Genomic DNA, 14,543 nt, shown 5'->3' with positions numbered 1-14,543 from the left:
AATCAGGCGCCGCCAGAATGACGGAGCTGCCTGATAAACCCTGTTATGAAGGCTGATTGGAGCGCAGGGAGTACTGGGAAGGATTAGAGAGGGTTAATATGAAATAGAGGCTTGCGCCCGCGACCTATGGCACACACATGGAGCAGAAACAGACCGAGAAAATGAATGAGAAGAAGCACCATGTCGAAACCCCCTAGTGGCAGAACAAGAGGACGGAGGATCAGCATGCTGCCTGGAGCGAGGAAGAGAGGGTGGGACAGGAAGCCCGGAAACAGCGGCGGCAGCGGTCGCAGCAGAGGAGACAGCAGTGAGACGACCAGAGTGGCGAGGAGGAAGAGGAGCAGCGGACCCAGAGACGGGCACAGCAGAGGGAGCGTCTGCAATGGGGGAGGCGACAGAGCGACGTCCGGAGAGGTAAGTACATTCAGCGGCAGCCGTGACAACTAGTTCCAAAACTCATAAATAAATGAACAAGAGTTATGGAAACAGTGTATGCTCAGCGAGTTACTTTGGTTATGTAACTCTATAGGACGAACCAATATGAGCAGATGGGTAGACCTGTCTAGATAAGATAACAATAGAAAGAACTGGCAAATCTGCTGTTATAGAGTTATTCAGCCAAAGATGGATAGTGGTTAAGAAGTTTCTGCTTCAGCTCTGAGTATGTGCCATTGTTTCTAGACAGATGCTGTTATGTCTCATGATCATGGTCATATAACATCTTGGAGAAGAAGTGTATTTGCCAAGATTTAATGTAAATGTCTTTTAAAAAGTCTTCAAAAATCACATAAGATTGGATCCAATCCTGTCTTTGATACCAAACCATGCCAAAAAAGTTACATTTTTATCATATCATAGTTCGACTATCTGCTATGGAGATTGATCTGCTGCATGTTTGACTGTAATCAACGAGTGTCGGAAATGGCCTACATTGCAGAAGTGGTAACTACATGCTTTTAGCATCATGTCTATCATGTTAAAAGAGTATTTGCAAAGAAACAAACAATCCGCACTGCTGCACCGCCAAATCAACCAACCCAGATGCGGGGTCACAAACGCTACAGGCTCACATGCCTAGATGTACAGGTGCTCTATCCAGAAAAAACATCACTGAAAGTCCATATGTAAAGAAAGAGTAGGATGGCACTCACCGTCCTGTAAAATTTGTAATTTATTGAAACATTAAAAAATCTTCAGCAGGGGAGCAATGTGTGGAATACAAGGACAATGGCCGTTTCGCATGGACCCATAGAAGCGCAGCCGTGCGAAACGGCCATCGTCCTTGTATCCCACACATTGCTCCCCTGCTGAAGATTTTTTAATGTTTCAATAAACTACGGATTTTACAGGACTGTGAGTGGCATCCCACTCTTTCTTTATATATGGTCTATTATATTAAAGTTACATAAGAGATCTGTTTACTTTGCATTCAGAATAAAAAAGAAAAAATTCTGGTGTAAAAGGTTTATTCTCACTGTTTTTCTGATTGCAAATATGGCTTCAAATCCAGTGTACATGTTGTTATCAGTCAATGCTACTGATCAGCGGGTAAATGATTCAATAAATGAGACATAAATGACTAACCTTTTAGTGTAGTTAATTTTTTCTTGTGCATTTTAATTTTTTTTTCTGACAAACTTAATTACAGAGTTAGAAGCATACAAAATGGAGTACAGATGGCGTTGTGCCATATGGATCATTTTCTAGCATGCTAAATCTAAACCATCACTTCCTCTACAATTACTTTTTTTTCCACTAAAGCCGTTCAGTGTTTCAGTCTAGACAAAGTCTTAAAAACAAAGGGCTGCACCTTTTACATTTGTCTTTTTATCCCAAATATGAAATAGCAAGAACCAGCACCAGGAAAATAGAATCAATATATGCATATCAAATCAGGAGGTCTGAATATACCAGGGAATGGGAACCAGCTTTTATAGACATGGATTGCTAATGTCATTGATTGATGTTATCACATATGGCTAGGTCTTAATGAATCCTTGCAATGGTCATATTTACTGAGGTTTCCCTATTGTAGATAATGAGATAAGGAAATATAAAAATAACCGATCTGGAGTCACTCCGATATTATTCAGCTCTTTGTACCACAAGCCTTGATCAGGAGGCTTATAACGCTTGTTCCCTTTCATTTTTTTTTATTTACCAAAAACAGATTTGGACCCCAGCAAAGCAAAGAACTTGGACCCCAGCAAAGCAAAGAACCAGATGATGGAAAGGACCATGAATCTGTGTAAATGAGCAGAAGCAATGTTACTATATATTCATCTTTAGTTACAATTTGCCAAGTACAGTACATTCCTATAATGGATAATTATTATTCAAGACAGTAACTTGTAGCCTCAAGTAGGGCCATAATCTATATTATTCTGTCTTTTTTTCTACAGTTCAGCACAATCTATATTATTCAGTAACATTAAAATACCTGAATATATGCTATGCAAATAAAGCTACGTCTAGTCAATAAATTGCTTTGCTATCCACACTTATATCCCCTCTGTGCATTTCAGCAGGTCCACAGCTAATGTGCTGTACAACTCCCTTGCCAGACAGATCTTTGTCAGATACTAAAAGAATAGGTTAAAAATGTGCACAGATGGTTAGCTTGTTTATGAAATTTCCCACCGACCCCCTCATTGTGACAGTGTTCTAATATTGCACAGCTCCCTAAGACTCTGAGGAGAGTAGATTGCATGCATATGGCATTAGTTCCTCCATTAAGCCATGGCACTATATTTAGAAATAGGCAAATGTTTCATTCTATTAATGCACAGGTGATATGTAATGCCAAGCATGTAATTACCAATGTTGTTGCTAAATGTCCTGAGCCTTGACATGACTCCTTCATCATTCAAGATTCTACTGTTACCTAGTATTTGGAGGGATGACATTCTTCAACTGATTTGCTTTTGTGGGAAAAATATGTTAATGCTATGCAGAAGTATATATGTAAAGGGCATAAGTTATCGAATGGAAAGAGTTAAATTCCTGATTTTGGAAAGACTTCAAACTCCTACTAATGAACATCTGGGAAGATGGGTTGTATGTGGCTGCCTGTTCCATTTATATGGATGGTGTTGAAATTTACTGCAGAGCCAGCAAGTGTCTTCATGGTAACTGAAGAGATGCTCTATTAAATTAATGGTATTTTTCGCTAATTTAGGACTGTTTAATTTTATTCCGAAAAGTGACTAGCGGTACAATAGAGCTGACAATCTATTATTACATGCGTAATGCACAACTCATGTCAACATGGAAAACAGATGTAACTCTCTCCACTATAGCATATGCTGAGTAGTTGTCAACCTTTAGGCTAATTAACCACCATTATGTCTGTTACACACATAGTAATAGAGATAAGTTGTATCCTTGGTATTCTGCTACTTTATCATTTATCCTACCAGTGTTTGAACTAATTCTTTTTACCAATAATGTACCGAGTTGGAGAGAAAGAGATAGATTGATAGACAGACAGATAGATAAATAGATACAGTTGAAACCTGAAGATTACATACACTATACAAAAAGACACATATGCATGTTTTTCTCATTATCTGACATGAAATCAGAATAAACTTTTCCTGTTTTAGGTCAATTAGGATTAACATAATTATTAATATTTGCCAACTGGAAGAATAATGAGAGAAAGAGAGAGAATGTTTTAAGGCATTTTTATTACTTACTGCAAAGTTAAAAGTTTACATACATTTCATTAGTATTTGGTACCATTGCCCTTTAACTGAATGACTTGGGTCAAATGTTTGGGATATCCTTCCACAAGCTTCTCACAATAGTTGGTCAGAATTTGGGACCATTCCTCCTGACAAAACTGGTGTAACTGATCCAGGTTTGTAGGTCGCCTTGCTTGCACCGGCCTTTTTAGCTTTGCCCATAAATTTTCTATAGGATTGAGATCAGGCCTTAGTGATGACCACTCCAAAACATTGACTTTGTTATCCCTAAGCCACTTTGTTACCATTTTGCATTTTGGCAGTATGCTTTAGGTCATTGTCCATTTGGAAGACCCATTTCCAACTAAGCTTTAACTTCCTGACTGATGTCTTGAGATGTTGCTTCAGTATTACCACATACTCTTCTTTTCCCATGATGCCATCTATATTGGGAAGTGCAGAGGTCTTTCCTGCAACACAACAACCCCACAACATGATGCTGACACCCCTGTCATGATCTCAATGGCAAGAGAACATAGCATAAGCATATATAGGAACTAGCTCTTGGAAGATGGGAACTGAGCTGACCATGAACTAAACCTAACGCACAACTAGCAGTGGCCGGGTAGCATGCCTACGTTGATTCTAGATGCCCAGCCCAGCCGGGGAACTAAATAAAGCTAGCAGAGGAAAATATTAGTCCTAGCTCACCTCTAGAGAAATACCCCGAAAGGAGACAGAGGCCCCCCACATGTATTGGCGGTGAGTTGAGATGAAATAACAAACGTAGTATGAAAATAGGTTTAGCAAATTTGAGGTCCACTTACTACATAGCAGAAGACAGAAAGGACACTTTCATGGTCAGCTGAAAACCCTATCAAAAACACCATCCAGAAATTACTTTAAAACTCTGGCATTAACTCATAACACCAGAGTGGCAATTCCCGTTCACAAGAGCTTTCCAGACACAGTAACGAAACTACAGCTGTGAACTGGAACAAAATGCAAAAACAAACATGGACAAGAGTCCAACTTATCTAGTAGTTGTCTAGGAGCAGGAACAAGCACAGAGAGGCTTCTGATAACATTGTTGACCGGCAAGCAACTAACAGAGCAGCAAGGTTATATAGCGACTCCCACATCTTGATGGGAACAGGTGAACAGAGAAGATGAAGACACCAGTTCAATTCCACCAGTAGCCACCGGGGGAGCCCAGAATCCAAATTCACAACAGTACCCCCCCCTCAAGGAGGGGGCACCGAACCCTCACCAGAACCACCAGGGCGATCAGGATGGGCCCTATGAAAGGCACGAACCAGATCGGAGGCATGAACATCAGATGCATTCACCCAAGAATTATCCTCCTGGCCGTATCCCTTCCACTTGACCAGATACTGGAGTCTCCGTCTGGAAACACGAGAGTCCAAGATTTTCTCCACAACGTACTCCAACTCACCCTCAACCAACACCGGAGCAGGAGGCTCAACGGAAGGCACAACCGGTACCTCATACCTGCGCAATAATGACCGATGAAAAACGTTATGAATAGAAAAGGATGCAGGGAGGTCCAAACGGAAGGAAACAGGGTTAAGAATCTCCAATATCTTATACGGGCCGATAAACCGAGGCTTAAACTTAGGAGAAGAGACCCTCATAGGGACAAAACGAGAAGACAACCACACCAAATCCCCAACAGAAAGCCGAGGACCAACACGACGGTGGCGGTTGGCAAAAAGCTGAGTCTTCTCCTGGGACAACCTCAAATTGTCCACCACCTGCCCCCAGATCTGATGCAATCTCTCCACCACAGCATCCACTCCAGGACAATCCGAAGATTCCACCTGACCAGAGGAAAATCGAGGATGAAACCCCGAATTACAGAAAAACGGGGACACCAAAGTGGCAGAGCTGGCCCGATTATTGAGAGCGAACTCCGCCAATGGCAAAAAAGCAACCCAATCATCCTGGTCAGCAGACACAAAACACCTCAGATATGTCTCCAGGGTCTGATTAATCCGCTCGGTCTGGCCATTCGTCTGAGGATGGAAAGCGGACGAAAAAGATAAATCTATGCCCATCCTAGCACAGAATGCCCGCCAAAATCTAGACACGAATTGGGTCCCTCTGTCAGAAACGATATTCTCAGGAATACCATGCAAACGAACAACATTTTGAAAAAACAGAGGAACCAACTCGGAAGAAGAAGGTAACTTGGGCAGAGGAACCAAATGGACCATCTTAGAAAAACGGTCACACACCACCCAGATGACAGACATCTTCTGAGAAACAGGCAGATCTGAAATAAAATCCATCGAGATGTGCGTCCAAGGCCTCTTAGGAATAGGCAAGGGCAACAATAATCCACTAGCCCGAGAACAACAAGGCTTGGCCCGAGCACAAACGTCACAAGACTGCACAAAGCCTCGCACATCCCGTGACAGGGAAGGCAGCCAGAAGGACCTTGCCACCAAATCCCTGGTACCAAAAATGCCAGGATGACCTGCCAACGCAGAAGAATGAACCTCAGAGATGACTCTACTGGTCCAATCATCAGGAACAAACAGTTTATCAGGTGGACAACGATCAGGTCTCTCCGCCTGAAACTCCTGCAAGGCCCGCCGCAGGTCTGGAGAAACGGCTGACAATACCACTCCATCCTCAAGGATACCTGTGGGCTCAGAGTTACCAGGCGAGTCAGGCTCAAAACTCCTAGAAAGGGCATCCGCCTTAACATTCTTAGAACCCGGTAGGTATGACACCACAAAATTAAACCGAGAGAAAAATAATGACCAGCGCGCCTGTCTAGGATTCAGGCGCCTGGCGGTCTCAAGATAAATCAAATTTTTGTGGTCAGTCAATACCACCACCTGATGTCTGGCCCCCTCAAGCCAATGGCGCCACTCCTCAAAAGCCCACTTCATGGCCAAAAGCTCCCGATTCCCAACATCATAATTCCGCTCAGCGGGCGAAAATTTACGGGAAAAGAAGGCACAAGGCCTCATCACGGAGCAGTCAGAACTTTTCTGCGACAACACTGCCCCAGCTCCGATCTCAGAAGCGTCGACCTCAACCTGAAAAGGTAGAGCAACATCAGGCTGACGCAACACAGGGGCAGAGGAAAAACGGCGCTTAAGCTCCCGAAAGGCCTCCACAGCATCAGGGGACCAATCAGCAACATCAGCACCCTTCTTAGTCAAATCGGTCAATGGCTTAGCAATATCCGAAAAACCAGCAATAAATCGACGATAAAAGTTAGCAAAGCCCAAAAATTTCTGAAGACTCTTAAGAGAAGAGGGCTGCGTCCAATCACAAATAGCTTGAACCTTGACAGGATCCATTTCAATGGAAGAGGGGGAAAAAATATATCCCAAAAAGGAAATCCTCTGTACCCCAAAAACACACTTAGAACCCTTCACACACAAAGAATTAGACCGCAAAACCTGAAAAACCCTCCTGACTTGCTGGACATGAGAGTCCCAGTCATCCGAAAAAATCAGAATATCATCCAGATACACAATCATAAATTTATCCAAATAATCGCGAAAAATATCATGCATAAAGGACTGGAAAACTGACGGAGCATTAGAAAGACCAAAAGGCATCACTAAATACTCAAAGTGGCCCTCGGGCGTATTAAATGCGGTTTTCCACTCATCCCCCTGCCTGATTCGCACCAAATTATACGCCCCACGAAGGTCAATCTTAGAGAACCACTTGGCCCCCTTTATGCGAGCAAACAAATCAGTCAGCAACGGCAATGGGTATTGATATTTAACAGTGATTTTATTCAAAAGCCGATAATCAATACATGGTCTCAAAGAGCCGTCTTTTTTTGACACAAAGAAAAAACCGGCTCCTAAGGGAGATGACGATGGACGAATATGTCCCTTTTCCAAGGACTCCTTTATATATTCTCGCATAGCAGCATGTTCAGGCACAGACAGATTAAATAAACGACCCTTTGGGTATTTACTACCCGGAATTAAATCTATGGCACAATCGCACTCTCGGTGCGGAGGTAACGAACCAAGCTTGGATTCTTCAAAGACGTCACGATAGTCAGACAGGAACTCAGGAATTTCAGAGGGAATGGATGATGAAATGGAAACCACAGGTACATCCCCATGAGCCCCCTTACATCCCCAGCTCAACACAGACATAGCTCTCCAGTCGAGGACTGGGTTGTGAGATTGCAGCCAAGGCAATCCTAGCACCAAATCATCATGTAGATTATACATAGGAATAGGAGTCTCCAAAGGCTCTAAATCATACCCACAGCGTTTGGCAAAGGACCAATCCATAAGACTCAAAGCGGCGCCAGAGTCGACATAGGCGTCCGTGGTAATAGATGACAAAGAGCAAATCAGGGTCACAGATAGAATAAATTTAGACGGTAAGGTGCAAATGGAAACAGATTTACCAAGCTTTTTAGTGCGCTTAGAGCATGCTGATATAACATGAGTAGAATCACCACAATAGAAACACAACCCATTTTTCCGTCTAAAATTCTGCCGCTCGCTTCGGGACAGAATTCTATCACACTGCATACTCTCTGGCGACTTCTCAGTGGACACCGCCAGATGGTGCACTGGTTTGCGCTCCCGCAAACGCCTATCGATCTGAATAGCCATTGTCATGGACTCATTCAGACCCGCAGGCACAGGGAACCCCACCATAACATCCTTAATGGCATCAGAGAGACCCTCTCTGAAAGTCGCCGCCAGGGCGCACTCATTCCACTGAGTAAGCACAGACCATTTACGGAATCTTTGGCAGTAAATTTCCGCTTCATCTTGCCCCTGAGATAGGGACATCAAAGTTTTTTCTGCCTGAAGCTCCAAATGAGGTTCGTCATAAAGCAACCCCAAGGCCAGAAAAAACGCATCCACATTGAGCAACGCAGGATCCCCTGGTGTCAATGAAAAAGCCCAGTCTTGAGGGTCGCCCCGGAGCAAGGAAATCACAATCCTGACCTGCTGTGCAGGGTCTCCGGCAGAGCGAGATTTCAGAGACAAAAATAATTTGCAATTATTTCGAAAATTCTGAAACCCGGATCTATTCCCCGAGAAAAATTCCGGCAAAGGAATTCTCGGCTCAGATACAGGTGCATGACAAACAAAATCTTGCAAATTTTGTACCTTCGTGGCGAGATTATTCAAACCTGCAGTTACACTCTGAAGATCCATTACAAACAGGTGGACACAGAGCCATTCAAGGGTTAAGAGGAGGTAAGAAGCAGCTAGACAGCAATTAAGGGCTAGGCAGCAAAACTCTGAGGGGAAAAAAAAAAATTTCCCTTCAACACTTCTTTTTCTCCTGCTTCAGCCCAAACAATTAACACTTTGCGGGCCGGTCAAACTGTCATGATCTCAATGGCAAGAGAACATAGCATAAGCATATATAGGAACTAGCTCTTGGAAGATGGGAACTGAGCTGACCATGAACTAAACCTAACGCACAACTAGCAGTGGCCGGGTAGCATGCCTACGTTGATTCTAGATGCCCAGCCCAGCCGGGGAACTAAATAAAGCTAGCAGAGGAAAATATTAGTCCTAGCTCACCTCTAGAGAAATACCCCGAAAGGAGACAGAGGCCCCCCACATGTATTGGCGGTGAGTTGAGATGAAATAACAAACGTAGTATGAAAATAGGTTTAGCAAATTTGAGGTCCACTTACTACATAGCAGAAGACAGAAAGGACACTTTCATGGTCAGCTGAAAACCCTATCAAAAACACCATCCAGAAATTACTTTAAAACTCTGGCATTAACTCATAACACCAGAGTGGCAATTCCCGTTCACAAGAGCTTTCCAGACACAGTAACGAAACTACAGCTGTGAACTGGAACAAAATGCAAAAACAAACATGGACAAGAGTCCAACTTATCTAGTAGTTGTCTAGGAGCAGGAACAAGCACAGAGAGGCTTCTGATAACATTGTTGACCGGCAAGCAACTAACAGAGCAGCAAGGTTATATAGCGACTCCCACATCTTGATGGGAACAGGTGAACAGAGAAGATGAAGACACCAGTTCAATTCCACCAGTAGCCACCGGGGGAGCCCAGAATCCAAATTCACAACACACCCCCATGTTTCGCAGTTGGAATGGTGTTCTTATTTTTCCAAGCTTCTCCCTTTTACCTACAAACTTAACGAAAGTCATTATGTCCAAAAAGGTAAATTTTAGTTTCATCAGACCACAGGACATGTCTCCAAAAATAAAGGTCATTATTCCTGTGTGCATTTGCAAACATTAATCTGGCTTTTTAATGTTTCTTTTGGAGTAATGGCTCTTTCTGGCAGAGTGGCCTTTCAGCCCATGTTGATACAATACTCATTTCACTATGGATATTGACACAATCTTACCAGCTTCCACCATTATGTTCACATGGTTTTTTGCTTTTATCCTTGGGTTGATATGCACATGTCAGACCAAAGCATGTTCATCTCTGGGACACAGAACTCATCTCCTTCCTGAGCGGTATGATGACTGGACGTTCTCATCTTGTTTGTACTTGCGTATAATTGTTTGTACAGATGAATGAGGCACCTTCAGGTATCTTGACATTGTACCCAAGGAAGAGCCATACTTGTGCAAGTCCACAACTCTCTCCCTGACAGCTTGGCTGATTTCTTGAGCCTTTCCCATGATACTACACAAACAATCAATGTGTTTCAGGTTTGCATTAAAATACATCCTCAGGTGTGTCTCTAACTCAGATGTTAAAAAAACAGAATCTTCCAAACACATGACATCATCATATGGGCATTCCAGAATTGTTTAAAGGCATAGTAATCTTACTGTAGGTAAACTTTTGACTTTGCAGTAAGTAATAAAAATGCCTTAAAACTTTCTCTCTCTTTCTCATTATTCTGGCATTAGGCAAATATTAATAATTATAGTAATCATAATTGATGTAAAAACAGGAAAGTTTTTTTCTGATTTCAAATCAGATATTAAAAAAAAATGCATATGTGTCTTTTTATATAGTGTATGTAAACTTTTAGTTTAACCCCTTAATCCCATATGACATACTATCCCGTCAAGGTGACCTGGAACTTAATTCCCAGTGATGGGATAGTACGTCATATGCGATCGGCCGTGCTCACGGGGGGAGCGCGGTCGATCGCGGCCGGGTGTCAGCTGACTATCGCAGCTGACTTCCGGCACTATGTGCCAGGAGTGGTCTCGGACAGCCCCTGGCACATTAACCCCTGGCACACTGTGATCAAACATGATCGCAGTGTTCCGGCAGTATAGGGAAGCATCGCGCAGGGAGGGGGCTCCCTGCGTGCTTCCCTGAGACCCTCGGAGCAACGTGATGTGATCGCGTTGCTCCGAGGGTCTCCTACCTTCTTCTCCCTGCAGGCCCCGGATCCAAAATGGCCGCGGGGCTGCATCCGGGTCCTGCAGGGAGGTGGCTTACCAGCGCCTGCTCAGAGCAAGCACTGGTAAGCCTGCAGCCCTGCATGTCAGATCGCTGATCTGACACAGTGGACAGCAAAGTGTCAGATCAGCTATCTGACCTTGTAACATGATGCCCCCCCTGGGGCAATGTTATAAAGTAAAAAAAAAGAAAAATTCACATGTGTAAAAAAAAAAAAAAAAAAAAAAATTCCTAAATAAAGAAAAAAAAATAATAATATATATATACAGTATATATTGTTCCCAAAAATACATTTCTTTATCTAAAAATTAAAAAAAGTACACATATTTAGTATCGCCACGTCCGTAACGACCCCACCTATAAAACTGTCCTGCTAGTTAACCCCTTAAATGAACGTGGTTAAAAAATAAATAAATAAACGAGGCAAAAAAACTCTTTATTATCATACCGCCGAACAAAAAGTAGAATAACACGCGATCAAAAAGACGGATATAAATAACCATGGTACCGCTGAAAACGTCATCTTGTCCCACAAAAAAAGAGCCACCATACAGCATCATCAGCGAAAAAATAAAAAAGTTATAGTTCTCAGAATAAAGCGATGCAAAAATAATTATTTTTTATATAAAATAGTTTTTATCGTATAAAAGCACCAAAACATAAAAAAAGGTATAAATTAGGTATCGCTGTAATCGTACTGACCCGAACAATAAAACTGCTTTATCAAATTTACCAAACGTGGAATGGCATAAACGCCCCCCCCCCCAAAAAAAAAAAAAAGAAATTCATGAATTGCTGGTTTTGGGTCATTCTGCCTCACAAAAATTAGAATAAAAAGAGATCAAAAAAGTCACGTGCCTGAAAATGTTACAAATAAGAACGTCAACTCGTCCCACAAAAAACAAGACCTCACATGACTGTGGACCAAAATATAGAAAAATTATAGCTCTCAAAATGTGGAGACGCAAAAACTATTTTTTGCAATAAAAAGCGTCTTTTAGTGTGTGACAGCTGTCAATCATAAAAATCCGCTAAAAAAACCCGCTATAAAAGTAAATCATCCCCTTAGTTAAGGAAAAATAATAAAATAAAAAAAAGTATTTATTTCCATTTTCCCATTAGGGTTAGGGCTAGAGTTAGGGCTAGGGTTAGGGCTAGGGTTAGGGCTAGGGTTAGGATTAGGGCTAGGGATAGGATTAGGGCTAGGGTTAGGATTAGGGTTAGGGCTAGGGATAGGGCTAAGGTTAGGGTTAGGGGTAGGGTTAGGGCTAGGGTTAGGGCTAGGGTTAGGGTTTCAGTTAGAATTGGGAGTTTCCACTGTTTAGGCACATCAGGGGCTCTCCAAACGCGACATGGCGTCCGATCTCAATTCCAGTCAATTCTACATTGAAAAAGTAAAACAGTGCTCCTTCCCTTCCGAGCTCTCCCATGCGCCCAAACAAGGGTTTACCGCAACATCTGGAGTATCAGCGTACTCAGAACAAATTGGATATCAACTTTTGGGGTCCAATTTCTCTTGTTATTGGGAAAATAAAAATTTGAGGGGCTAAAAAAAACATTTTTGTGGGAAAAAATGATTTTTTATTTTCACGGCTCTGCGTTATAAACTGTAGTGAAACACTTGGGGGTTCAAAGTTCTCACAACACATCTAGGTCATTTCCTTGAGGGGTCTAGTTTCCAATATGGGGTCACTTGTGGGGGGATTCTACTGTTTAGGTACATTAGGGGCTCTGCAAACTCAATGTGATGCCTGCAGACCAATCCATCTAAGTCTGCCTTCCAAATGGAGCTTCTTCCCTTCCGAGCTCTCCCATGCGCCCAAAAGGTGGTTCAACCCCACATATCGGGTATCAGCGTACTCAGAACAAATTGGACAACAACTTTTGGGGTCCAATTTTTCCTGTTACCCTTGGGAAAATACACCTGGGGGCTAAAAAATAATTTTTGTGGAAAAAAATGATTTTTATTTTCACGGCTCTGCGTTATAAACTGTAGTGAAACACTTGAGGGTTCAAAGTTCTCACAACACATCTAGATAAGTTCCTTAGGGGGTCTAGTTTCCAATATGGGGTCACTTGTGGGGGGTTTCTACTGTTTAGGTACATTAGGGGCTCTCCAAACACAACATGGCCTCCCATCTCAATTCCTGTCAATTTTGCATTGAAAAGTCAAACGGCGCTCCTTCCCTTCCGAGCTCTGCATGCGCCAAACAGTGGTTTACCCCCACATATGGGGTATCAGCGTACTCAGGACAAATTGCACAACAACTTTTGGGGGTCCAATTTCTTCTCTTACCCTTAAAAAAAAGAAATTGGGGGCGAAAAGATCATTTTTGTGAAAAAATATGATTTTTTATTTTTACGGCTCTGCATTATAAACTTCTGTGAAGCACTTGGTGGGTCAAAGTGCTCACCACACCTCTAGATAAGTTCCTTAGGGGGTCTACTTTCCAAAATGGTGTCACTTGTGGAGGATTTCAATGTTTAGGGACATCAGGGGCTCTCCAAACACAACATGGCGTCCCATCTCAATTCCTGTCAATTTTGCATTGAAAAGTCAAACGGCGCTTCTTCCCTTCCGAGCTCTGCCATGCGCCAAACAGTGGTTAACCCCCACATATGGGGTATCAGCGTACTCAGGACAAATTGCACAACAACTTTTGGGGGTCCAATTTCTTCTCTTACCCTTAAAAAAATAAAAAATTGGGGGCGAAAAGATCATTTTTGTGAAAAAATATGATTTTTTATTTTTACGGCTCTGCATTATAAACTTCTGTGAAGCACTTGGTGGGTCAAAGTGCTCACCACACATCTAGGTAAGTTCCTTAGGGGGTCTACTTTCCAAAATGGTGTCACTTTTGGAGGGTTTCAATGTTTAGACACATCAGGGGCTCTCCAAACGCAACATGGCGTCCCGTCTCATTTCCAGTCAATTTTGCATTGAAAAGTCAAATAGCGCTCCTTCCCTTCCGAGCTCTGCCATGCGGCCAAACAGTGGTTTACCCCCACATATGGGCATATGGGATATTGGCGTACTCAGGACAAATTGTACAACAACTTTTGGGGTCCATTTTCTCCTGTTACCCTTGGTAAAATAAATCAAATTGGAGCTGAAGTAAATTTTGTGTGAAAAAAAATGTTCATTTTTATTTCAAAATTCCAAAAATTCCTGTGAAACACCTGAAGGGTTAATAAACTTCTTGATTGTGGTTTTGAGCACCTTGAGGGGTGCAGTTTTTAGAATGGTGTCACACTTGGTTATTTTCTATCTTATAGACCCCTCAAAATGACTTCAAATTAGATGTGATCCCTAAAAAAAATGTTGTTGTAAAAATGAGAAATTGCTGGTCAATTTTTAACCCTTATAACTCCCTAACAAAAAAAAATGTTGTTTCCAAAATTGTGCTGATGTAAATAGACATGTGGGAAATGTTACTTATTAAGTATTTTGTGTGACATATCTCTGTG

At 42.3% G+C, this 14,543-nt stretch overlaps 1 protein-coding gene across 1 annotated transcript in view; it reads left to right on the top strand.

Annotated features, from left to right (window-relative positions):
• TTC29 (tetratricopeptide repeat domain 29) overlaps positions 1–2,271 on the top strand; it is a 349,015-nt gene extending 346,744 nt beyond the window's left edge. Inside the window, exon 11 of the mRNA XM_077279296.1 lies at positions 2,171–2,271. Coding sequence (XP_077135411.1) covers positions 2,171–2,256 — 86 coding nt within the window. The 3' untranslated portion in view covers positions 2,257–2,271. The remainder of the gene's footprint in view (positions 1–2,170) is intronic.
• Positions 2,272–14,543: the final 12,272 nt, after the last annotated feature.

The sequence above is a fragment of the Ranitomeya variabilis genome, chromosome 1 (assembly GCF_051348905.1).
Source record: "Ranitomeya variabilis isolate aRanVar5 chromosome 1, aRanVar5.hap1, whole genome shotgun sequence".
NCBI lineage: Eukaryota > Metazoa > Chordata > Amphibia > Anura > Dendrobatidae > Ranitomeya > Ranitomeya variabilis.
The sequence above is the reverse complement of the archived record's forward strand: the minus strand, read 5'-3'. Positions and strand labels throughout refer to the sequence as shown.